General features: G+C 33.4%; 4 protein-coding genes across 10 annotated transcripts in view; 2 read left to right on the top strand and 2 right to left on the bottom strand.

Annotated features, from left to right (window-relative positions):
• Positions 1-563: 563 nt before the first annotated feature.
• On the bottom strand, positions 564-5,182 carry LOC132913151 (protein CLEC16A homolog). 2 transcript variants are annotated; one of them, XM_060971165.1, is made up of 14 exons: positions 4,849-5,182; positions 4,660-4,788; positions 4,443-4,576; positions 4,202-4,359; positions 3,735-3,964; positions 3,472-3,664; positions 2,755-3,405; positions 2,560-2,680; positions 2,329-2,483; positions 2,097-2,258; positions 1,853-1,991; positions 1,465-1,768; positions 1,265-1,395; positions 564-1,164 (listed from the first exon to the last, which is right to left on the bottom strand). In XM_060971165.1, exons 1-14 carry the CDS (start codon positions 4,920-4,922, stop codon positions 713-715), a joined length of 3,033 nt encoding a protein of 1,010 aa, XP_060827148.1. In that variant the 5' UTR covers positions 4,923-5,182; the 3' UTR covers positions 564-712. The 2 variants fall into 2 exon arrangements, with proteins under 2 accessions (XP_060827148.1, XP_060827149.1); XM_060971166.1 differs by having other exon boundaries at positions 4,211-4,359.
• Positions 5,183-5,277: 95 nt separating this feature from the next.
• LOC132913156 (tRNA (cytosine(38)-C(5))-methyltransferase) lies at positions 5,278-6,883 on the top strand. Its single transcript, XM_060971183.1, has 3 exons — positions 5,278-5,352; positions 5,425-5,672; positions 5,822-6,883. Exons 2-3 carry the CDS (start codon positions 5,618-5,620, stop codon positions 6,829-6,831), a joined length of 1,065 nt encoding a protein of 354 aa, XP_060827166.1. The 5' UTR covers positions 5,278-5,352; positions 5,425-5,617; the 3' UTR covers positions 6,832-6,883.
• On the bottom strand, positions 6,785-8,340 carry LOC132913160 (transcription factor MafG). Its single transcript, XM_060971188.1, has 2 exons — positions 7,997-8,340; positions 6,785-7,650 (listed from the first exon to the last, which is right to left on the bottom strand). The coding sequence occupies exons 1-2, from the start codon at positions 8,021-8,023 to the stop codon at positions 7,285-7,287; spliced, it is 393 nt and encodes a 130-aa protein (XP_060827171.1). The 5' UTR covers positions 8,024-8,340; the 3' UTR covers positions 6,785-7,284.
• A 1,829-nt stretch (positions 8,341-10,169) lies between these two features.
• The window catches only part of LOC132913150 (ankyrin repeat and fibronectin type-III domain-containing protein 1), a 187,779-nt gene continuing 171,322 nt past the window's right edge, over positions 10,170-26,626 (top strand). For 4 of the 6 annotated variants that reach the window (XM_060971160.1, XM_060971159.1, XM_060971164.1 and 1 more), the window contains exon 1: positions 10,170-10,276. In XM_060971160.1, the coding sequence (XP_060827143.1) occupies positions 10,238-10,276 (39 nt within the window). In that variant the 5' untranslated portion in view covers positions 10,170-10,237. Of the gene's footprint in view, positions 10,277-12,661; positions 12,975-26,626 lie in introns of those variants that run through there. The other 2 variants (XM_060971162.1, XM_060971163.1) reach the window with 1 other exon arrangement.

Raw genomic sequence — 26,626 nt, 5'->3', positions numbered from 1 at the left:
TTTTGTATACCAATTTTGATCTTAAATTGACATTGACTGTTTCAATTTGATGATAAAATTTTTTACGCTGTTTATTGAATTGGCAAAAATATAAATTTTTGGAACTATTATCGATAATTCTAAAAATACTGATTTAAACTTTGCAATTTATCAGTGAATAATGATATTTTACAGTATATTAGGAAAAAATGGTTATATCATTATTGGTATTTATTTTAAGTTATAGAAATTCTCAACAATATATACACAAATCAAATATATGTCTTTCTTTGCATAATTTTTAAATATATATCTGATAAAAGGTTATAATACTTAAATAGCAAAGGCATACATTTCATGTATATGTATCTAAATGTAATGTATGTACAAAATATTTATATGTTACATAGCGTAAAAGTGAAGAAAACTAATTTCATCTATACCTGACCTTTTGCTGGATATATTGTATATGATCTTATTTTTTTATAAGTTTAATTTTAAAATATTTTTTTCCTTGTGAAAATCAAAAAAAAAAAAAAAAAAGGAAAAATATTACGAACCACGAGATTTAAAAAAATGTTACATATAGTAAAATCCTTTATTATATCAATCAAACATCTTTTATCTTCGTTCCATATTGCATTTACATTCTTATTTTTTCTCTTTTCTTTGCTAATATTTCTGAAAAAATTTTCGTGTTTACCTATATTTTTTTAGAAATTTGTTTTCGCAATCATATTGTCTCCACTTGACCCTTTCTACGTGGTTTCACTTCTTGCGGACAGGTGAACGATGTCTCTTCCGAATGTTTTCTGATCACAGTTGATGGCTCGCCATTAGCTGAACAAGTAGAAATTTGACTATCTTTCTTTTCTTGACATATGTGTGATATATTCAATCCATTAGAAGTTAAGGATGCTTTTCGAATTCGCATATCTTCTAAAGGAATTTCTTCGCTTCGTGGTCTTGGCATCTTCGGTGAATTATCCCGAGATCGTAATCCATTTTCGTGACTTTTTTCATTTGACACGGTATCACCGCGTTTCGGAGTCGACGACGAAAGACCGGGGGTAGGTCTAGCAGCATTTTCTCTACGCATTTGTGCTGCGAATCCAGGAACTTTATTTACGGTGAACATTGGACGCGGCAGATGTTCTTTTGGTCTCTGAGCACGTCCTACTAATCCTGAAATTAAAATGTTATTTAATTCTTATAATTCTTTTAAGTCTTAACTAATTTAAGTCAAACTTAAGTCAAACTAATTTAGTATTGCAATATATTTTACGTTCATGTCGAAAACCACGTAGTGCATAATTTGGTGGCGTTGTGGCGTGAGGTATACTTGTAGGAATGTCAAGTAGTCTTGCAATTTGATTCATTTTCTTCTGTCGTGCTTTTATTCTTCCTTTTGTTAGCCTTTAATTAAAACCAAATTTACTGAATCACGTTTTGATAATAGATATTAATTACATCATACAAGTTTACCTTTGTTTCGCGGCCATACATCTTATATGATCATCGAAAATGAATTTTGTTGATAACAATGGAACACGATTGCCAGTACTACTGCTTAAAGGTTTATAGATTGTCAAGTGTAGACATCTAGAATCATCTTTGTCACCTGCAACTTCAATATCTTGCAGAAACCCTACCAATTTTGCCACTCCCCAACCTAGTTTACTAGTATCAGGTTCAACAAGAATTAATTGCACAATGTCGATAACTAGAAAACGACGAATTTTCTGACCATCTTTCCACACAACTGTACATGCGATTAAATCGCTATTATCTATATAAAAAAATAATCAGGATTTAGTATTTATAAATTCCTGAATATTTAATTTAGAATTTGCTAAAACAAAATGACTTTTACTTAAATCAAGAACATTGTCAACTTGTATACAGTTGATCGGATTTGTTAGTGGCAACTGTGTTTCTACTTCCATATTAAGGGTCAGTGATAGATCTCTTATTAAAAAGAATACTCGTATGGCGCGTCGTGCTCTTTCAACCTGTGCAAACATTATTTTTGTTTCTTATTAATAGGTTTAACAATTTGCATTACGTTAACAATATGTATTATCAAATAAAAAACTTTATCTCCAAAAAATATTTACATCTCCACATGGTAGTCTTTTAGTAAATTCGATACCCGTCATTGGAGTTCCTGTTGGCGGTAATAGAATATTACTGTCCATCATTAACCATTCAACATTCAAAGGTCGTTTCTGGATTTCGCTATATTCATCTTCAAACATATCTAAGAATATGTCTTCGCTCTGAAAATAGAATTAACTAATTTTTTTACAATTTGTAATATTTAAAAAAAAGAAGACAAATATAACACACCTTATAAAAATTCTTTAATAGCGATGTGCTCTGTTCTTTGGCTGCTTCAATTGCTGCCAAATGTGAATCTTTTAACATACTTTGACCTTCTGACATTACTAATTGTATTAACAATTTAATTGTCAATTCCAAAGTAACAAGTCTCACTCTAGCATCTGACAAAAATATTGTTCGTAAAAACGTAGATTATTATTTTGGAAATTAAAGAAGATATTCTGGAAAATGACTCACTTGTTTGACAACTTAATGTTATGATATGAATCAATCTATCTATTAAAATTTCATTATATAAACTTGTAGTTGAATTTCGTGAATTGCATAAAATTGGATCCAAAGTTTTACGATCTATGCCCTTGAAAATGAATTTTATTAGAACAATAGTTTAGAATTTTATTAGATACAATAATTTGAAAATAGTTTTCTTACCTGATTATTAGCTAAAGCATAAAGTAAACACAACGCGAATAGAGCGGCATAATCGTTTTCTGTGCAAAATAAGGAATTTAAAATAGTTTCTAAGAATGGCTTATTTGATAATAATTCAGTTACATTTTTTTGAGTTTGAGGTGTTAAGGGAGTTTCTAATGCTAATCTTTGCTCCTTTTCTTCATCAGTAACATTTAAATGTTTGATTTCTTCCAAATCTTCAGCTGGAATATTTATGTCTAGTTGTTGTGGACTTATAAGTACTGATACACCTCCTGTTGAAGCAGTATCAAATGATGTACTAGCATGATTTGTTTCCAAAACATCTTCACTTCCATTTTCCGCATTATCCTTTCCTTCTTTCAAATTACTTTCTTCTTCACAAAGTTCATCTGATACTGTCAAGGATTCACTTAAATTTTCTAAAGACTTCTCTAAACTTTCTCTTGGTGGTGAAAAAGCAATTGGCTTATCCAATGAAATATCACCATACATTTCAAGTACTTTACTTGCACCTGTTTGTATTGTTTTTAAATCTGACAGCAGCATTACTGCTGCTAGTGTATGTACAAGAGGACCATGAGAAACTATTAGAAATACTTGAGAAAGTAAAAATAAGGCTACAACAATGCTCACGTGTTTTCTTTCTTCCTATTAATCACAAATATAAATTACTACTATATCAAGTGATTATAGACTTATTAATTGGAAACATACCTGATTTTGGCACAGAAGATTTTTGTGTCTCATAAGCGAGTAAACATATAGTGGAACTAATAATTTATGAAGCAAGTGTTCTGATAAAACTTTATTTAAATCAGATATATTTAAACAAAGAATGTCATTTAAATAATGCAAATGATCTAAGTGTTCCGCTACTAAATCTGATAATCTGTTTTGACTTTGATGACTGAAACACACATATATTATGAAACATCCTCTGAATATGATAATTTAAATTATATTTGAAAATGACTTACTCAGCATCATTTCTAACACAAGTGTCAAGCTCTATAATGTGATTACCAATAAACCATACAAGATTGCTGAAATAGGGTGCAGCAGTGCGATCTCTTATAAATGCTAGCATGGAGGCATCTTCTACTCGATATACATTTAAAGTTAAAGTTCGCACTGCTATACGAACCATTCCTTCGGAGTGATTAAAAAATTTAATTGCCTCCGTATACAATGGAAAATCATTGGTGTGCTGATAAAAAAATCAAATTAAAACACATCCTCTTTTATGTGCTAAGTGCAGAATTTAAATAATGATGATGACAATGAAGATGAAATAATGATCACAGTAAAAAGCTCATCATGAATAGATTAAATTATATGTACAATTAAGTTTAAAAAAAATATATTAAAGGCAGCTACTATTAAAATTAATGAGCATGAGATTAGTAAAAGTGAAATAATAGACACAGAGGATTATCACGTGTACCTCGTTTACCTCATTATAAAAAAAGTGAATGGTATGTGCATTTAACTTCAAGCTTAAAGTCTTTAAAAAGCTGATGTAATATGCCATCACTTCCTCATCGCTAAAGTCGAATTTGTGCACTATTATACTGTTTACATGATTATTACTAAGTAAATAATCTGGAAATAAATATTTGAATTAGAACTTTGCTAGAAGAGAGATCAATAAAAATTACAATATATAGTCTTGATAATAAACTTACATAAAGATGTCTCATTACGTATATTTTCAAATAATATATTTAAGGTCTGTAATAACTGAACACATACATAGCTTCCACATTTTTGTTTCATTATACGTAGGAAAAATGAAAGCATATTCTTTTCCAAAAAGAAACTAGTAAAGAATATAGATAGTTATTATTTATTATAAATGAAAAGGAAAAAAAGTTAAATAGCATCTACTTTACTAATGCTTACTCAAATACACTGCTATCATTTTGGTCTCCCCATATTAAAATTTCAGCTATAGAACGAAGAGTTTCTACCAACAAACCCCTATTATTTTCTGACACAGTTTGATTTTTTGATAGTACATGATACAAGTACCTATATATAACAATGAATAAAATTTAGACAAAATACAAATTTAAATATACATATACATACTTAAGATGCTCTAAAGAATGAGGATTTTTGGGCTTCCAAAGCCCTCCTCCAAACCAGCTCCGACTTCGAAACATTTTTTAGTAATACAACTGCATTTGGGTGGTGTCTTGCATTAAATTCATATTCCTTTTGTTTCTTTTTGTCACTTTTTTGTTTGATTAAAGAATTATCACCGACATTTGTTTACGTAATTAAAATTATAATCGTGGAAGGCTTATTTAAATATAAATTAAATCTTCATAAACGTTAAAAAGATTGTCGAAATAGCAATAAAATTTAACACATTGTTCAGGTTAGAGTTATTTTTCCATTATGCATTTTAATTCTTCGTCTAATTATCGATTATCATATTTCTATATAAAATGCATTTACATTATTGTACATCTTTCCAATTGCACAACAAACAAATTATCGAAATAATGTCAGTCACGTACGTTCAATTTTACACGACGCAAAACGAAGACTACCCTCCATTACTGAATAGTCAATGGAACTATACGTTAGGTTAGTTAATGTCGTTTGTTATTATTATTTATAATTTTGTTAAATACTAAAAGAACGTGTTTGTTATATAAGGAAAAAAGTAGAATCTTTTTAACATTTCATTAAGTTTTTTATAAATTATATGAATATAAACGAACGAAGGTTATGATAAAATATAAAAAAATTTCGACATAATTTCACAATAAAGTGTGTTGACAAAGAGAAAAATATATATTGATATTGACTCATCTGTAAATATTAAAATAAGCTTGTATGATTCATAATAATGAGAGTTTTGGAATTATATAGTGGTATTGGTGGAATGCATTATGCTCTTCAAGGTAACCTATTATACTGCTATTATACTGCTATTTGTTGGTTATATTGTTTAACAAAATTTAACCTGTACTTTCTATCAACTTGTTTATTACGAAAAAGATATTATGTCTTAAATAAAATATATAATTACTACAAAAAATTTTATTTTCAGAAAGTGGTATTAACGGAGATGTTGTTGCAGCAGTTGATATAAATACTGTTGCAAACAGTATATACAGATATAATTTTCCAAATGTATTACTTATGAATTGTAATATTCAATCACTTTCTGCAAAACTGATAAATGACTTAAATATAGATACTATATTAATGAGTCCTCCATGTCAACCTTACACAAGAGTTGGACTTCAGAGAGATATATCGGATAATAGATCATCTTCGTTACTTCATGTTCTTTCATTGATTCCACAATTGAGAACATTAAAGCATATATTGCTTGAAAATGTAAAAGGATTTGAAAAGTCTGAAATGAGAAATGCAGTATTAAAATGTATGAATATGTCTGGATTCAATTATAAAGAACTAATTCTAAGTCCTTGCCAATTTGGTATTCCAAATACCAGATATAGATATTATTTATTGGCTAAGAGGAAGGATTCTGAATTTTGCTTTGATCACTGTATATTAAATTTTAATCTACCAGAAGCTGTTTTAAAGGCCTTACCAGAAAGTAAACATAATCTATTATTAGAAGGTGCTAAAACAGATAAGAATTGCTACAAATTAGAAAATATTTTAGAAAATGTTGAAAAGTCACAGTATTTAATTCCTAGAAAGTTGTTACAAAAGAGAGCTTGGTTGTTTGATATAAGAACATCTCAAAGCGATGGTTCTTGTTGTTTTACAAAAGCTTATAGTCATTATGCAGAAGGAACAGGTTCTGTATATTCTCCATACACAGAAGAAACAATCCAACAGATATTTTTAGAAGCAAATAAGTATGGCAAGCAATCATTAGAAGCTTCAGAAGTTTTACAAAAATTAATGTTACGATATTTTACACCTAAAGAGGTGTCTAGATTAATGTGTTTTCCTGAAGAATTTAAATTTCCAGAACATATAACATGTAAGCAAAGATACAGACTTTTGGGAAATTCAATTAATGTATATGTAGTTAGTAGATTAATATTTTTATTATATACTGAGAAAAAAATTACATGACATTCACAGAAATATATTTTATATATTTTTTTAATAAAAAAAATGTTTTATATTTCAAAACGAAGTTACAAATTTCTAACAGAAAAAATACAAAGAAATAAGTATAATAGGTAAATGAAGTCCCTATAATAACATATTTAGTCTTTGTCATAAATACAGATCATTCATGACCATCTAAATCCTAAGTGATTACAAATGTTAGCATTTACATAATTTTTGTACTTTAATCATCTAGAATCATTCATAATAGTATAATCATTGTTAACCAAGTATCATTGCAATCATTGCTTTTGATTAATATGAAGCTCACATTTCTGTTAATTCTTAATACATACTTAGAAGTGCTAATAATTCAGTTTTTTGCATTGTGTAATTTTGGTATAGAATCGTTCAATACCCAGTAATGTTATTGCTTTTATGATCAATAGAAAACTCTAGTATGTTTAAAATATTTTATATAGTTTCTAGTTCAGGTGGAATGTGAATTTTTTTTTCTATTGCAAATTTTTTTAGAGCTTGATATTTAGAATGCCAAGATTCTATTTCTTCTCTCATGTGATTATTGTCCTCTTGCATAGCTTCCATATCACGATATTCCTGTGTCTTTTCTGATTCTAACTCATCTTTTTGTTCAATTCGTTTGATACGACAACTGGCTGCATATCCTCTGTTTTTCAATGTGCGTCTACGTTGTTTCATACGAACTATTTCTTCTCGTGATAATCCACGCAATTTCAGCTGCCTGTTTAAATCCCTAACTGATATAGTCACTAGTTCATCGTCGCTAATGTCTAAACAAGGGCCAGGTGATAGTGGATCCTACACAAAAATTGATCATAATGTTTCATCAATATCATTTTATGATAAATAAATACATATTTAGTATATGTTATGTAGAATTATATAACATATAAATATGAAAACAAATATTTTCTTAGATATTTCATAACATCATAGGTTATTTAGAAATTACATATTTCGTCCTGTTTTCTTATGAATAATCATGAAAATGCATTTATTTATGTACTGAAAAATTAGCTGTAATTATCTTTTCGAAAGAATTATAACTGACAACCTGCTTTCTTCTACGTCATATTAATGGACTTTAAAAACATATGATGCACTGATTAAAGGAGGTTGTGCATTATACAGAGAGGCAACGTACCATCTTTATAGATCGTTTTCCATCCATGGATATATTTTTCAACTTTCAAGTTTCTTTCAAGTTTCAGCGTCGAGAAACCACCAAAGTTTTGATTTTACTCTAGCTTTCACGCTTTGAAGAAAAATTCGCTTAGTCATCGTAGAATCTGACGCTGGTCAGTTCGCCAATTGATGGTAGGTATCTTTCTAAAAACATGAATTTTGTTCATGAAAGCTCTTTTATAGATCTCTAACAAGTACGTCAACATTTTATTGAAAAACAATATAGATCTGTATATTCTTTTTATCATAAAAAGTTTAACGATATTTGATTTCGAAAGAATTAAATATTATGTTTATCTTTTAAACTCTGTAGATGGCGCATCATGATACTAAATAGGATATGCTATCACTTTAGTTGACTTAATTCTCAATAGAGGGTTACCAAATTATATATTTTCTCCATAGTTGTTACATGAATAGAGTTTCCTATATATTATAGAATTTAAACACATTTTGTCGAAACGGATTTACGAGTGGCGAAGATCGCTGCTAAGGCCAAATCTTCACCGTTGAAACCTAACCCCAATCTAGTTTTTACGTTCTTTTAAGAACTCTGTTGTATTTAGTCATTGTGATGTTATGTATCACAATGATGAAGAAAATTTGTAATTTTCTATGTTCTTCTGGTTTTCTCGCCCAGTCCCAGATGAAAAAATGCTCGTCTTCATTAAGACGAGGAGAAAGGGTATTCTCGGTAAGTCCGTTTCTTTTTCTAATATTTTGCAAGGTAACCTGATTTTTTTAATTGTTATTAACTAAACTGAAGATTTTTATGCATAGATTTCACATAACGCGAAAAAGTATATAAAATATCCAAAGTATAGAGCTTCCAATAATATTTGATAGATAAACAATTTTCTACAGAGGTTCTACATTTTTTTAATTTATATTTTAATTTATATTTTCAAAAATATAAATTTGCATAAAAATACGTAGTCTAATTATCTTTTTATTAACAAAATTTTATCTATAAAATTATAATTCTTGTTTTAAGAATGGAACATAGATTAAACTTTGTATAAAAAATGCATAGTTTCATTGGAACTTGTATCGATTATTGAAATTATTTCTATGTTAGTTTATGTCTCGTTGAATTTTATTTTATGTATAGTAGATGCTTGTAGCTATTAAATTAAACATAAATGTTCACGTAGTACTTTCGGTGTTTCAATATTGTAGGTGGCGCTCTAACAACGCGTTCTTCGAATGTATTCTCTTAATACGACATTAATATCTTTCACTTTTTTCGGTATTTATCATTACTCAATTAATACAGTGTTAATGAAAAGTGAAATATATACAGTGTTCTTCTTAGACACATAAATATGTCACGTAAAGAAGCAAAAATAGCGATTCAATCCATGATGAAAGAAGTACCCAACGTCGTATTATTGGCGCCATCCATGAATTCTTGCATGCTGGTTAGGATAACAAATAAAGTAAGTTTTCATTAAATAAACATAAACGGATATACAGCCCTCGTTACTGTATAATGAAAAATAAACGAAAGATCGGCAGTTTTGCAAATGTGAATGTAATAATGTGTATTTATAAAACGAATAGGGAGAATTGGAATGGAAAGGTCAGTTATCGAATGTGTATAAAGAGCAGAGTGATAGATTAATTTAGCTTGATGTAAATGATTAATGCAATTACTGTTTCATATTATAGGAGTCTATTTTAAGCTATTGAATCAAGATCCTATGCAATTTATGCATGTGTTTGTATGTTTTATAATGTATTTCATATACATATATACGTATATCGTGACATTTTTTATCGAGCAGTATAGGTTAAAAATTTAATAAAACAAAATTACGAATACTTAGATTAAGTTTCGTTTGAAAATGATTTCTCACATTTTCAGAAAGTTCTATATGTATTTATTAATTACTAAATAACTTTTTACTAAATAATTCATTAATTGGTAAATAATACTAAAATTACTACAGTAAATTAATTACTAAATAATACAATAGAATAGAAAATATAATAAATACAACGAACACGTTTGTAAAATAGAATATTCTCATGGAGCATACATTACATTTTTAATAAAAATTTTTTATTATTCAAGGAAGAGAGGGTGTCAGTGCTGCAGTAATGCTTACTAACTTGTTTTTCTGTTCCAGATCCGGAGAATAGCTATTATCTTCTAGCAGTAATTCAATAGCTGAGAAAATGACAGGACTGGAGGAAGATGATAGGACGAGGAGGGCGACGCTACGAAGGATGGGCGGTAAGAAAGAAAATATTTATCATGTGAAAATACAGATGAGCTGTCGCTAAAGAAATATATCTATAGATTTATAGATTTTATGATAAGTGGAATTGTAAGGCTTTTTATACCTCTTAATATCGTCATTTCGTTCTACTTTAATTAATATAAATCGGAAAATTCTTAAATCAGTCACGTTCTTAAATTGATCGTTATTCGCGTTAGGTTAATACCATTTACGTTCTCTATAAATATATACCAATTTAGACTTTCTTACGATTCAACGACTTGTCGCATTGCGGCTGATCCAATGTCTAGGCATTTCGCTTCGTTCCTGAAATCATTTGCAACTGCAACGATTGACTCGCGGCTCATAAATGCTACGTTATCGCGAATAGGGTAGAGGTATGTATAATTTTCTTGATAGGGTTTGGGAAAGATGCCAGCGTAACGGACGAAGAAATCCGTGTCTCGGGAGATTAATGAAGGATGGCATAAGATATAAACTAGGGAACCTCAGATTGAGTAAAAAGGGAAGATATACTCTGGAAAGGAATTTTATTTTTACGAAGATTTATCATTTTATTGTTCAAAAGCATTTGTGATTCTTATAATAGAAGGTAAACGAATAATTCGAAAAATTCTGGAATATTGCTTTCAGATATTGGGAATATTATCGGGAAATTTTGTGTTGCATTCGCGATAGAACAAGGAGTGATGTATTTGATGCGCCGATGAGTCAACAGTTTGACTAATACTAGTCTGGTGGGTGTACAGAAATCCTCTCGGATCTGCGGGCTTTGATCGTCATGCGTTTCTAAATTTAATTGGCACGGTACATCGATTTCTATTCAGTACTGTTGACATAACCGTAAGTCTCGCTGGTATAAATTGATGGATGTAGTTTCGACTTAGTATCAAACGTCTTTCATAACATTGCAGTTTGTTTAAACGGGAACGATATTCTCAGAGCTTTATCTTGCAATTTGACTTACTGTTGTGCCATCGATTCATTATAGCCGTTAAAAATCCACATAGTTTGTAAAACAAGCCTTCTAATTTCCATATAGAGTTGGTTGGTCATCGGTATAATGAATAATTCTGTCCACACGAGATAATAAATAGATAACAGAAACGACTGTTCGATTACTATCTAAATTAATGCTATTAATCCGTGAGGTCATGGTGTAGCATTAAACAGCTTATTCGTCGCTGGTCGAAGTTCATTAGCATATACCAGATATTCCGCACAGTATCTTGATCTGCGTGGCACGCTGTCACCGTTAATCCTTTACAATCATATTCGATTTGACTCTGTATCATGATATCCTTCCTCAGCTATCAGTCTCTCGCAGGCCTCATGATCTTTTGCTGTTCTATAAAATTTTCATAAATTCTATTTTCGATCCTGTAAAAACTACCCTCAATTAGAGTAGTGTAGATTATACGCTTGTCGCAATAGAGTAAGATTCATCAGTATCCAAAACAACCGTTAAATTAAAATGTCCTATTTGTTATTTTGCAACATCGAAGAAAACCGGTTATATCATTTTATTTTTATCATTTTTGTTTTTCTTCGAATTTCAAATATTTTGTAATTATTTTATTAGGTCGTCCGAAAAATTTTTTTTCGTTTTTTAAGGAAATAATGGATGCACAACATTTTTCGTTTTATATTATTTTATCGAATTACGTATGATCCATTTTGTTCTATCAAGATAAAGATCACAACGATTAGGTTGTATGTTTGTATAAAGATGCATCGTTGTAAAAGATGAGTCTGTAAAAGAAAGACACTTTTCGGGCAACCTAATATAATTACGATTATTACACGTGATTATGCAGACAGCTGATTTATTACTAACGTAACAATTAATTAAACAACAGTCGTGTCTCATTGAAACGCTAATGAAATTTCAATATATTTTACATAACGCATACAATATAAAGCTTTGTGTGCTAGATATTCAAATACTTCCATGAGCCACTACGCCTTGAAAACTTAAAAAAGGATACTTACGTAAGATTTTACATTTTATGTAAAAGAAACAGGCTCTTGATCGTCCTTAAAGCATCTTCAGAGCAAAGACGACATAAGGAGTTTTTATACTAAATATTCGACTACTTTCATCGAGTCACAGTATCCTGAAAAATGAAAAAAAGCTAGGACATTTTAACTAACGGAGGAGCAGTAAGCCTGATCGGTTTGAGCATTTTCAAAGCAAAGAGGATTCTTTAAAGTAGACGAAAGTTTTAGATGGCTCGTCGAGTTTACACGTTCCTTATCGTCTTGATCGTCGTCGTCGTCGTCGTCGTCGTCGTCGACACATCAGGCGTCGTGTCGTTTCGACGTCCTCGGTCGTCCTCGGACTTGTTCGGGCGTCGCGCCGATGTTCCGTCGCGACGCTGCTGACAGTCGGTGGCCGAGCATCGCGACGCGCGCATCGTACAAGCGTGCTACAATTTTCATTCGTGACACGCGACCTGCCTTTTTTTCTTTCACAAAAACAAAAACAAAAAAAAAAAAAAAAAAACAGAACGCGAGAACGTAACCGCCGTCTCGATCGTGATAACGCGTTTCCGCGCGACCGTTTTCGTTTCCCTCGCCCGATCGTCGACGACCGGGAACTACGTGGGACGCAGGCAACACGCTTAGCCGCAACTCGAAACTGCAGAAAATGCACAACACCTGCTGTCTGTCACGCGGACAACACTGATGGTCTGTATCGTAAACGTGCGTGATAAGAAAAGAATATTCTCTCTCGAGAATGTCGTCGCGAAGACAACGTACAAACGTTGGAACCCCTTGGATCAAGGGGGTGATTTCATTCGAAGCGTCTAAAGGGTGGAAATTGTGGGAATACGAGGTTGACGAAGAGAATACCGTGTTTCTTTATAAAAATAGTCGTTAAAGTGCTCGGGGATTTTCTATCTACGCAAGCAGAATAATTTATAACCGCAAAGATGACGCTTGGGGGAAGATTCTTCTTCGTACTCGTTTTATTCTTTTTTTTTTCCCATAAAATTAATTGCCTCTTTTCACTCGTTTTTAGTAACGCAATTTAGAGGCCTTCGTGGATAATAAACGAACTTACAGGCGCATGCACAGCTATCTCGAATGGCCGGTTTAAATTAGCAGGGGTGAAATATTTCGCTTCGAAATTCGGATAATTCGAGCAGCAGGAAGCGTCGAGAGAGGCAGACGTATAGCTTTCATTGATGTTTCCGAATTAGGTATTAAACAGCTCTGTGTTTCAAGATTCCGATTGATTCACTTTGACGAACAACGTACGTTCTGTTCTCTGTCCACGCTTATGTTTGCGTTTTGTTTTTGCCGATATTAAATTGAATGGAGCGCGTGAACGACAGAAAACAGCGTGGTGCAGCTCGCAAAGAAAATTAATTGGCCTCGGCAACACCTTTCGGTTCTTAGAACTTTACTAATCGCTATCTCTTCTGAATTGCCTGGTGTTTTTTTCTGATTCAAAGTGTCTGTTTTTCCAGTAGCGAGGGAAATCGTTTGTACGCGTCGCAGCAGCGCGCTTATTTATTTCTGTCAAAATGTTTTTACGCGAACGTCCTTGCAAATATAGTAATTCCCTGTCAATCCGATGTTCATTGATGAGAACGTTGTAGGTTCCATCTTGCGCAAGTTTTCACGTGTTATTACGCCTCGGATTTCCTCGAAGCTTTTCTTGTCAACCTGCACGTCGCGTCGATTCTCGCCGAGAAAGCAATATCGCACATTTACGTACAACGAAGTCAAGCTAGTGCACGATGTTTCTCGCAAGGATCGCCCACATATTGTAATTTTAGTAGCTATTTCAGCGTTATGTCGTTTGCATGATAATTCGAATGAAAACAATGCAACGTTGGAACACCATCGAAGATAGTCTAACAATAAACAGAAGTCGTCGATGTTTTGTTTCCCTGTTTGAACAGACCCGTGCGTTTTCGTTTATTTGGATATACACCCAATCAATTAATTTGCAACGCTAACAAATCATTATATCGCATTTAACTGTATTCAACAGCGGCATTCTTATTTATCTTTATCTATTAAAAATTGAAACTTTTGGTTTGCCATTCCATAGAATAAATTTAGGATCATTTAAATCTGGTCCTTTCTCTTAAGACATTTGTCCTCCCTTTCTCTCTCTCTCTCTTTCTCGTTATGTTCGTTGATTCGTCTAATTGTACCTTGTTCTCGTAATTAGTCCTTTCAACATCGTTAGCGCTATTTTTCGAAATTCATCTCGTTACGGTTTTCTTGTTTTATCTTCTCGTTTTTCTCTTCTGCTCGATGTATTTTATTTATGTGCTGTATTTTATTACCGAGATAGTCGTAACAATTTGCAACGACGATTAAATGCGTTTTCGCGAAAGATTATTATAGACGATAAATTATATGTATGTCAAGTTGAAAGAATTTTCCTAAACTATACCACGTTCAATTTCAAACACATTTATTCCTTTATTATGATGCCAATTGTTCTTTTGACTAAATGCCTCTTGTTTCCTATTTATCTCCGGTTACAAGTTCGCTGATGTTTTATTTACGATTGTTCCTGAACTTTCACCAATATATATTCGTCGGAAGCAAAACATTTTTACGATGCCTCTCGTTGATTTCGTTCAAGTTGCGCGTTGACTCACGGTATTCTCTTCTTTTTTCCCCTGTTCCCTCGATCCGTTTCGATCGTCAGACCGTATACCCTCATCCCCGATAATTGCAGAAATCTCGTTAATTCTAAAAACGTCTCTCTCTTCACGGTTCTTTAGCAGCGACTGTATTAAGCTACCGATCTCCGAGTTTTCTCTGTTTGTGATTGTTAATTAAATTTGGTTTCACAATAGCCTACTTTTAGAACTTCCTAATCGTTCAGCGCGTTGAAAGGGTATAAATCCTCATTTTTTAGTTGCTCATCTGCATGTTGAAAAGTTGCTTTCTGCTCATAAAATTTTGTTTAATTTATCCTTAATCAAATTTCATTCCTCGATAATCTGCTTTTATAATTTTCTAATCATTTAGGGCTAGTTAAAAATTCATGAATCTCTTCCTTACGATTGTTAATCAATTTCGGCGGCAGAATTTCTCTGCCTTTAGAATATTCTAATCGTGCAGTGTGTGTTAAAAGCACGTGAATTTCAATCTTTCAGTTGCTTATTCTCACGTTAAAGAGCTTCCTTTCTTTCCAGCTGTTTTTCAGTTTCACGATTTTTCCACCTTTGGGTTTTTCTAATCGTCTAACTCTGATGATTTTAAAACGACGAATTTTGACTTTTGGCTTGCTCGTTTCTATATCAGAAAGTTTCTTTTCCTTCCTTTAACGATTGTTAATTAAACTTAGCTTCATAATATCTCCGCTCTTACAATTTTCCAGTGCGTAAAAAGTGGGAAATTCCAATCCTGCAGTTGCTCATACTTCTAATTCTAACATTGAGAAATTTCTTACCTTCGATCGTTGATTAAATTGTTAGTCAAACTTAGCTTCATAATATCTCTGCTCTTACAATTTCCCAGTGCGTAAAAAGTGGGAAATTCCAATCCTCCAGTTGCTCATAGTTCTAATTCTAACATTGAGAAATTTCTTACCTTCGATTGTTGATTAAATTGTTAATCAAACTTAGCTTCATAATATCTCTGCTCTTACAATTTCCCAGTGCGTAAAAAGTGGGAAATTCCAATCCTCTAGTTGCTTATACTTCTAATTCTAACATTGAGAAATTTCTTACCTTAGATTGTTGATTAAATTGTTAATCAAACTTAGCTTCATAATATATCCGCTCTTACAATTTTCCAGTGCGTAAAAAGTGGGAAATTCCAATCCTCCAGTTGCTCATACTTCTAATTCTAACATTGAGAGATTTCTTACCTTCGATCGCTGATCAAATTGTTAATCAAACTTAGCTTCATAATATATCCGCTCTTACAATTTTCCAGTGCGTAAAATGTGGGAAATTTCAGTCCTCCAGTTGCTCATACTTCTAATTCTAACATTGAGAAATTTCTTACCTTCGATTGTTGATTAAATTGTTAATCAAATTTGCGGCGAAAGCGCGTTAAACTGTGAAATATATTGGCCTGCTCGATGAAAGAAACTTCGATGCATTATGTAAGTGTGATCTGTACAATACTTGAACTTGCTGCCGAGCCAAATGTGTCTTAACCGTGAAATTCGTTAGTGGGTGTCCTTTCCATCTCCATTTCCAGTTTGGCCGCGCCTTCGCGATAATCTACCGAACATGCCCACTTTATTGCTCTCGATATCGATAGAAATCGTACTCCAGACGGGCTAATGGAGTCCTTGAAATCGAACGTCCTTGTTTCGTCGTCAGTTTAGGTTGGCAAATATTCTCGGCCGGGTTTGTGGTGCGAAAAATTGAACGAATCGTAGATCTCGACTTGTTTACGAGAGCGACGATAATGTCCCGATAGAAAGAAATTTGTGATCGGCGTTGTTTCGTGACAACATCGCCTGTGCCAATCCGAGCTTGGCTTCGTGTTTTTCTAAAATAAAGTAACAAAAGAATTGGACAAAAGAATTAATGGATCCTGCTTAGGTCTTTGGTCATGCTGTTAATGATTTTTGTGACATCACCTTTCAAAATAAAACGACCATTGCTTCGTTTTATAGCATTCGCCGGTATTTCGTTCAAAATAATGTTCGAAACTATCGGCGAAAAGTATCAGCGCTGGAACCACGAATGTTTAACAAATGGATGAAATAAATTCGAGACACGTTTGGTCGGATTAGAATCAGAAATTCGCGACAACCGTGGATTCGGGCAAGGACACCGATCGTTACCCGTAGACAAAGGACAACGTTATCGGCCAATATGTAAAATAGCGCGCGTGGAAGTGAGAGACACCATTTAAGGGATGTTATCTACGTGAATGATATTTCCTATGGGACAACAAATTTCAGCCTCTCCATAAAATCGTGATGTTATAGGTAATCTCGTATATTCTCATTATACAGACCTAATTGTTTTCCAGGTGATCAAGATTCGATAAAGGAAAAGCTAAACAAACCTGAATCTCTTTTTTTTCTTACTAAATATAGTCTCTTTTAAAATATTTTGAAAATATATTTTCAAACGCGGGTATCTTGCGGTCAGTGTGAACAAATGTTACGTATGTACGCGAGTGCAAATCTGTTTTATGTATCGCCAATGATAATTTACTCTTAACGTAAGTCGAAAAGGATCGACGTATTTATCATCTTGTTTTTTCTAAAATATATTTAGAACACGTGAATAGAAATATGTTCTCAATATTAGATAACATTCTTATAGCAAGTCAAAAGGAATCTATCAATTGCTACTCTTTCCTAAAAAAAGTATATAATTTTCAAAAAATATAGTGTAACTAAATACATTAATCATAGATGTAATCTAAAATGAAACATATTTAACACGAATTATTTTGCGATTAACGCGAATAAACATTGCATTGGCGAACGTGAATCTGTTTTACTTTTTCTCGGTAATTAATGACAATTTATTCCCGTTGGAAATTATTCTTTCACACGTTTGTCCGCGTACGTATCTCCTCGTTTCAGTCTTCGCTTAAAATCTCGCGATAAATTCCATTGGAAAAGCAGACCGAGGCAAAGAATCCTTCTTCGTGGTATCGGTAATCCTGGTTCAAGGCCGAGACGTTGCAACGATTGCCAGCAATTTATCGGTTGGCTGCGCTATTGTCTTTCCCCCTGTGGAGATCTTTCGATCCCTCTGGAGGATCGTTTCGACCGCGACCGCGCTCGAGAGCATTTTAATTTCGCTCGTTCGGAATTCTGAACAATTTCTCCGCTTCTTGACGACCGTATCTGGATAATCGCAGTGTCGGTGTGCCGATCGATAGTCGCTAGATGGCTGAAAATTCGAGGAAACGGGCGAGGCCTCGGCAATTTTATTCGAGTCGTCGTCGGAGAACGCGAAAGTCAGCGATTTCACGATCAAACCGACGACGAGGGTTGAACGTTTCCGCGAGAGAAATAATGCAGAACGACGAGGTCGGGGTCGGTTAAAGATTTCGTTGTTGCGATTAATTGAAGTCTGGCACGAGCCCGCCGTAAAGCTCCTTTGGCGCCACGATTTCTGTAGTGCAGCGAATAATACCGTGCGAATTACGCTTGCAGCAGGTTTATTGTGACGATGGATTGCAGAATTTAATGAAATTTATCGTTCTGCGTGGCAAGTAAATCACAAGACAATGAACTCGAGATCGGAAGCTATTTTTTAAGTTTTCCCAAGGTACGCCGGTGGAATATAATTGCGAGATACATGATAGTTTATTGTGAGTGTCAAGTGAATATACTACGCTGATTAGTAGAATTTCAATGGGAAATTTAAATATGTTAATGCGAATTTTTCTGTCGACATTTTGCGCGTGTATCGCAAAAGTGTTACAGTTGGAAGCAATTCAGTTTTTTGTTAGAACATGAAAATCGTCGAAAGGGTTCGAGGAATAGAAATGGAAAATTACAAAAATAATATTTGATTCTTGTTTAGTAGAATCTGTCCTTTTGTCAAGATTATTTATTTGATAGATCATTCTTTTTATAAGTTTCCAAATATTTACAAGTACTGGTTTTTCTGAAAAATTTGTTAGTTGCGTTGTGTTATTTTTGAAATACATGCGGGATATGTATATTTATCTATGTTTCGGTAACATTCGTAAATTTGTTCAAAGACAAAAAATAATAAAAATTGGCGGTAATGAGAAAAAGGATCTTCTCTGCGATTCCAGACATTCCGTTTGTTTGATATAAGAAAATGAAAAAGATTCTGAATTCAGAACGTGGGAGAGAGACAAGTAGATAATTAGAAAATTTAAAGCTGGGTTTAATCTTTATGGGCTTTAGCTTCACGACGCATGTTCTGAAAGTATATTCAAAATCTGGATACAATTCTTGAGATATCATAGAATCCAGTACAAAAAACGTAATTTATAGTTCTTTATGACACATTGGACATAGGAATTTGCACATATATTTCTAGATCTGTTTTCTCCCAGAAAATGCAGAAACAGAAAATTTGATCTTTTCAGATACAGCAGAATGCTCCTTTAAATATTTATAGAGATTAATTTTTAATTTACAGTAGGATACCACCCAAAATATTAACAAAGATTAACTTTCAAAAATTTACAGAATATCTCCCAAAATGTTTATAGACATTAATTTTTACAAATTTACGATAGAGAACATCGTCAAATATTTATAGAGATTAAGTTTTAATTTACAACTGAATGCTTCCCTGAATATTTATAGAGATTAATTTTCAATTTGCACTAGAATTCTGCCTTATACATTAACAGAGATTAATGTTGAAAAATTCAGAATAGAATATCTCCTCAAATATTCGTAGATACTAATTTTTAAAAATTTACAATAAAATACTTCCTTAGATATTCATAGAGATTAATTTTTAATTTACAGTAGAATACTTTTCTAAATATTAAAAGAATAATTTTCAGAAGCTCACAGTAGAATAGGGTACCCCCTTAAATATTCCCCCAAATTTACTTTAATTATTATCGTCCTTTCGTGATTTTCAATTATTTACAAGCACGGGAAGATACCTCGTTATCTCAGTGGCTACCTCTCGTTCTTTATTGTTTCCGTGTTACGGTCCATTGCTGTAAATTTTTCAATAGCCACCTGTCAGCGGAATATGAAACAGCCTGTCAAACAAAGAACGTCGTCACTACTGTTTGGCAATGTGCCAGAAGCTCGTTGGAAAGCTGGTTTTCTTATCTTTGGTTCTCTGTTGCCTTTGCAAAAACTGGCTGAGAGCATCAAGCAGAAATGCGTCTACTACATATCATCGTTGCCACCACGCAGGTAAACGATGATCGAGTTTCCACGAAGATTTCTCTTCCGACTCCAGAGGAAATGGAATCTTCCGCTTCTATGGCTTTCGTGGATGATAATATGGAAATGAAAAATATGAAAAATTACACGAGAACGTAATATTTCTGTCCGCATGTGTGGAATTGTCATAATGCAGTAATACTAGAGCTACTCGTGATTAAAGCTTGTTACAAAGAAGTTAAAATGAAAAAATATACGAATAGACTAAATTCATATACTTTGAAGAAAAATTATTTAAACCTCTAAAAATGCAACGTTTTAAATCCATTAAATCACCGACAATTAAATAAATTAAAGCGAGTGCTACAATAAGCGCTCTTCCCTCTCCAACTCGAAATTAAATTACTTTTTCAAATGTGCTATAAATTCGTAGTTAACTAATCCTCGTGGTAATAAAATTTTCAATACGAGATCTATATCTTTCTTTCTCTTTTGGAAAATACAATTTAAGCATTGCTTTCTAATTGGCCAAATTGTCATTTTCATTCGAATTACTCTGATAGATCTAGTGTTAATAAATCCAGAAGTTCTGCGTCTTATGTTCCTCGCGTATTAACATAAATTCTTGCATAAAAAAAAAAAAAAACAGTATAATTTATCGATTCATCGACCTATTTCCATCGATATATCAAATTATTTTATTATTATCTTATCGTGTAGGTTCCTGAAAATTCAACTATTACTCTGTGTATCGGTGATTGTTTTAAATTACGAGTTTCCCGTATTGGGATTCAGAGACAGTGGCATTAAATCGGTTTCCCATCTACAATACGATCAATTTTCGTTGAAAGGATCTCGGTTTAGATGTTGTGCAGTGCGTAGTACTTGGGAAACACAGTGATCTCTCTTGAATTCGGTTAGGGGAGAAAATCAAAGCGGCTTGTCGGAACTTCCCCAAAGTCTGGCCAAATAGATTGCAAAGTGGCTTTGATCGGTGCTAAAACCTAAAAGAGGTATGATTCTCATCGTTTTCTACTAGAAAAGATTATACCATTAACACTGTTACACGAATTTGATATATTTTATGCTGGGAGCCGCAATCAGTTCAAATACATCACACCATAACATCTTATTTTTGAGAATTATAGGAAACTTTTTGAAATTTCTTTACCACTGCATGATGAGACACGACTGTTGTGATTGTAAAAGTAAAATTTGAAATCAATCCGAAAATCTACGTATATATAGTAATTAGACAGACAAGACATTTATCGGAAATATACGATAGAGAATTAGTATACAGCATGAGTAATAGCCTTGAACGTACAATTAATGCTAAACATTGTCTCACTGTGTATTGTAGTTTATTAACTAAAGCGAGGAATTGTTTGCCCAAGTACTTTGATGGTTACGAAGTTTACGAAGTTTATGCTTCTTATAAATATCTTGCGATTTGTAGATACATTGTGAAACACTTTTCAAATTTTACCAATGTAATCTCGATAGTCGTGCCTCGTTACGGTACTAATGAAATTTTCGAAATGCTTCATATAATATGCACGTAGAAATTTTCTAGCATTTCTTCACGAAATTCATCTTACCTTAATGTTGTAGAAAATTTAGTAAAACGCGGGCCAGCGAAATCATCGTTAAAAGGTTCATCGATTGATTTTTCCTTAAAATCTCTAATAAAAGTCACAGCGATTGCCTCTAATTTGACGATAAAACTAGAACTATTCCTCCCCTGAAAGCAATCGGAAGACTTTGTTCTGGCGGTCGAAGGACAAGTTACCTAAAGTGGAACATGCTAAATTCGATGATCGTTTGGCTCAATAACGAGGAATTCTTGGTAAAGTAGGTTAGTTTAGAAAGCGCGGCCCCACTTGGAAATAAAGTGGATACTGATCGAACGCGAAAATCGAGAATAGTGGACTATGCACATGTGAGATGGAACAACGTGGCATTGCACAATGAGACTTTATGCGGAGAATGTCCGTCTTAGCGGCTGAATTACAATATTCACTGAAATCTTACGAATGAAAATTCAGTAATTTCTATTCATGGAAATGCTATTCAACGATTAACTGTCGCCAGAAAGTTTATAACTCAGTTTGATGTCGTTCTGCCATGAACATACGATCGTCGTCATAGTTATCCAAGTGTAACAGCGATGAAATTGGTATATAAAGTTGGAAGTTTTGTCATTTAGAATCCATAAATTTCGCAGGTCGTAGCCAGGTGATTGAGATGTACCAATGTTTTAATCTTCGAAACATGATTCATAAGAAAGCGTATAGTACTGCTGGGTCTCTGCTATGGAGAATTTAATCAGTTGGCTGTTGCCACTTGTTTGAAAACTTTGAAAATTGTATACCTTAAATGTGTCCCAATTTAAGACACAATTTATTAATAAATTTTGTAAGCGATGACGAATATACTCGTCAAACGCAGAATATGTGTTACTGTTTTAAAATGGGATTAAGTCGTAACGAAACGACTGTTTTACTTTTCAATTTTATTACTGACAGGGCTATAACACAAAATATTACTATTTATTCGTGACGAATATACTCGTCAGAAACAACAAACTGGTGAATCGATAAATTGTTCCATAGCAATGCTACGTGTTGTGCAGTTTTGGATGTCGTTCGATAGAAAAACTCATTTCTATATCGTTTTATACGATCGTCGTTATGCAAGATAACTGTGATGAAATTGGCATTTGTATTAGGTTGAAAGTTTTGTCATTTGCAACTTTGTTTCGAGATTCTATGAATTTTATACATCGTGGGTAATTGAGATGGAAACCTTCGTAACACGATTCGCAAAAGGTCGAACAGTATCGCTGGATTTCTACTATTAAAAATTTAATCGATAAATTGTTCTATAGTAGTTTCGTGTTATGCAGTCTTGGATGTTGTCAAATGGAAAAATTTAATTTAATATCGTTTACACAATCGTTAAAATTATCCAAGGCAATTGCGATGAAATTTCTATATTAGACCGATGGTTTTGTCATTTACAGCTTCATTTCGAGATACCATAAAATTCATAAATTATAGGCAATTAAGATGAATATATGTTTTAATTGTCGAAACATAATTTCTATAACCAATATCTATATCGGATAACTAATAATATATATTGGATATACTATTTGCTATTGTTGTATGGTAATTCTTACTGTTGTGAAATTTTAGATAGCAAATAGGAAAATTTGTAATTTAAGACAGCTTTCAAAATTTCTTTTAAATAGGCAGCCAGATAGTTTAAACCTTGACAATAGTTTTTTGAAAATTGAGAATCAAACAGTCGAAACACTAGAAGAATATTTCCATAAAAAAATGAGAAATTTAGCAACGATTACAAGTAGACCGCAGATTTTTATGCAGTTTCATGCTCCTATTAACTTAAAACTAAAGAAATCGAACCTACATGAAGATCTACTTCTTCCATTAAATATTATACCAAATATTTCCAAATATTTTTTATATTTCTACATCTTTCCGCCTCTAAATTTTCCACAAAAATAAAAATCTATAATTTAACTATAAGTAACGAGAAAACGTTATATCGAAGGCTAATTAACAAAAATTTCATTTTATACAATTTACTTCTTCCTTTCGAAAGAATAATGCCTTCCGACGAGCCAGTTACGTTCTCAATGAAAAAGAGCAAACTCCTCATTTGTTCTCTGTTCATCGGCAATCTTGGATGTTCCACACGTAAAAAGGAAGGTCGTCTTCCCCTGCCCCGTCGTTACACGGTTCTCATTAAGGTGTTGTTTCTTCAGGCGCTTTCCGCTCTTTTCAACCTAACTAAAAATCTTGGCGAACCCTTCGAGGCGGCTCATAGTGTCGAATGTTGCAATCGACAATTTTAACGAGGCCGGCGGACAATTAGCCGGGTTTTGACGTGGCTGGAACTATATGAAGGTGGGTCGCGACGAAGTAAGGCGTTCGGATCAAAGGCGAGAGGCTGAGTATACCAGTTGGAAAGTCACGATGGCAATTTTTCACGGACGACGCGACGCATCGCAAGCATCGCAGATCTGTTTGGACGTCCGATAGTTTGGGCCACAAAGCGGATAGAGGATCGGCTCGAAAGTTTGGGATTAATCCGCAGAGGAATATGTATCCGGTTTGCGACATTGGCTTCGATCCAACTTGCTGCGATAAAAACGAACGATTGTGCAACCTATCCTTCCGCTCCACCTTGTATCTCGCCTCGTGCTTTATATTCGTCCGTTTTTCTGATAAGAGACAACCAGGCCGTTGTCGTAAATAAAAGATGAAATCCTCGGGATACGAATGCGTGTTCCAACGTTATTTTTGCAAAAGGAATTGCTGCCGCTAGCGCGGTTTCCTCCCATCACCACGGTCGCCTTTATACGTTTACTTTTACTACTGAAAGTAAGTAGTAAAACCTGTGATTCAGGCTGAGGAATTTTTTGTCGTTCTTGGTAATATCAATCTGTGATACTTTAAAGCGAGATAAAGGTGTATACTGATGTATGTATTATGAATGTATCATGTGTGTTATGTAAAACATTTTCATATTTCCGATCCGATTATCCGGCGATTATATTTGTAGATTTTGCAACGAATCTGAGATTGTACGTGGTTGTGCATATAGCAAAGATGCAAGGATATATTTTGCCGAGGTTACAATCGTATTTAAACGTTCGGTTGAACGGTTAGGAGAATCGTCATGGTTTAAGTCGCTGCTATTTTCCATAAAACAGAGCGTTCTGTATTTATTGTTGTAAAATATTCATGATATTTTCTCGGATAGTGAAATGATATTCTTAGGAGTCGAAACGCGTGATTGGAAGCAAACTCTCAAAATCTTCACTTTCATCATTATGATTTTTAGACTGTTCCATTGCGTTAAAAAACCTCGATATTCATCATGCCTGGAAGCATCTTTGGTACTTGTTACAAGCTTAAGGTAGCTGTTCATGCTGTATACTAATTTGTTTACTCGATTTTATTCATATGTTGTAATTTACATATATACAATTAATTGGATTGGTTTGAAATTTGTCAAACATGCCTCAATATAAAAATTTTCCATAACGTGTTCAAATACTTCGTATAAATGTTATACGTATATAACATTTTCGGATTTGAAATCTGTTCAACGTCGAAACAGCGTGTCCGAGTATAATGCCAATGAAATTTTAAAAAGCTTTCGCGTAACGCACACAACATCGTTGTGGATTTATCTGTAACCGAGGTTTCCTTTACAATCTACAATCTGTTCGTAGACTCGTCTCGTGTGTGGCAGCGTTGCAATCATTGATTAAAGAACACCAGCTCTGTGTGACCAAGGACAGAGATCGATTTCACGAGTGTTTCACGATTCTCTCTTACTCTCTTCACCTTAGCACACGTTTCATGCGCACCTTCGATCCATAAAACTTTACGAGCCACCTAAAAATAGATAAAACGAGTTAACTGCGGGAAATGAAGCCGTCCGTGTCGCGTTTTGAATCGCGAGATACGATCACTCGTATAAGTTTAACGAGTCGCATTCGATATCGTCGCCACTAAAAACTTTTCCTCTCCTTCTGTCTTTCTCGTTATTTCCATACGCGAGTTTCGCAACGACGATTTCCTACCGCGATTTCTAATAACGGCAGATGTTTCAAATCCGCGTCTCGTCGTATTTCACGCGTCACTGCGACGCTTTTACAGCGCGGCACGCGTGTAATTTTGATTCATGGGATGTTAATGGAGAGGCGAAGAGGGTGAAAAGTGAAGTTTCTGAGATTGCTCGGCAGCTGCAGCTTGCTCGAACGTACACGGCCACGCTGAATTCGTTGAACGTACGCTTTGCTTAACAGTGCCGAAAGAGGAGACCTAAGCAAAGTGATCAGAAGAGTAACAAACACTATCTCGTTGCCTGAAACCGTTTGAACTTTGAAAGATTGTAATTTTTCAACGAAAGTTATTCGCTTCCAAAAATTTCCCTTGCAAATGATAATAACTTATTTCGCGAAACAATTTCGAAGCCGCGTTGCAATAGCAGTTTTTCCAATTTACCGTAGCGTTACGGATGGTGGAATTTACCTTTGAATTAGTAAATTGCAAGCTCGCCTTTCATATCCAAATTGTAAATGTTCGTGCAAATTTATACCTTTATGAACGAAGGTTTCTTTCATCTGCCAAATAAAATGTTAAACAATTTTGATAAAAATTACCCGAGATATTAAGTAGGAGAATCTAAATAAAAATATAAATTTAAGTAAAATAATTAAAAAATAATAAAATATTTAAATCTTTGCACCTTAAAATTTTCCACAAATTCATAAATATCTGCGCTTACATCTACTTATTTCGTCGATTCGAACTGTATGTAATGCAAGGTTATCAGCGCTATTGTTATTTTTCTAGTACAGATAGAGCAGGTACACGTCATTGTTACAGCAAACTCGATTGATTAATAATTAATTAGCGCGCATATCTCTTTCCTTCGATTAAAATTCTTATTAACGAACTCGTTGAAAGCGCTTAACAAGAGTATATTGCGATCTATTTCGGTCTTG

Source organism: Bombus pascuorum, chromosome 13 (assembly GCF_905332965.1).
Source record: "Bombus pascuorum chromosome 13, iyBomPasc1.1, whole genome shotgun sequence".
Classification (NCBI taxonomy): domain Eukaryota; kingdom Metazoa; phylum Arthropoda; class Insecta; order Hymenoptera; family Apidae; genus Bombus; species Bombus pascuorum.
Note: the sequence above shows the minus strand (reverse complement) of the source record. Positions and strands in the feature narration are given on the sequence as shown.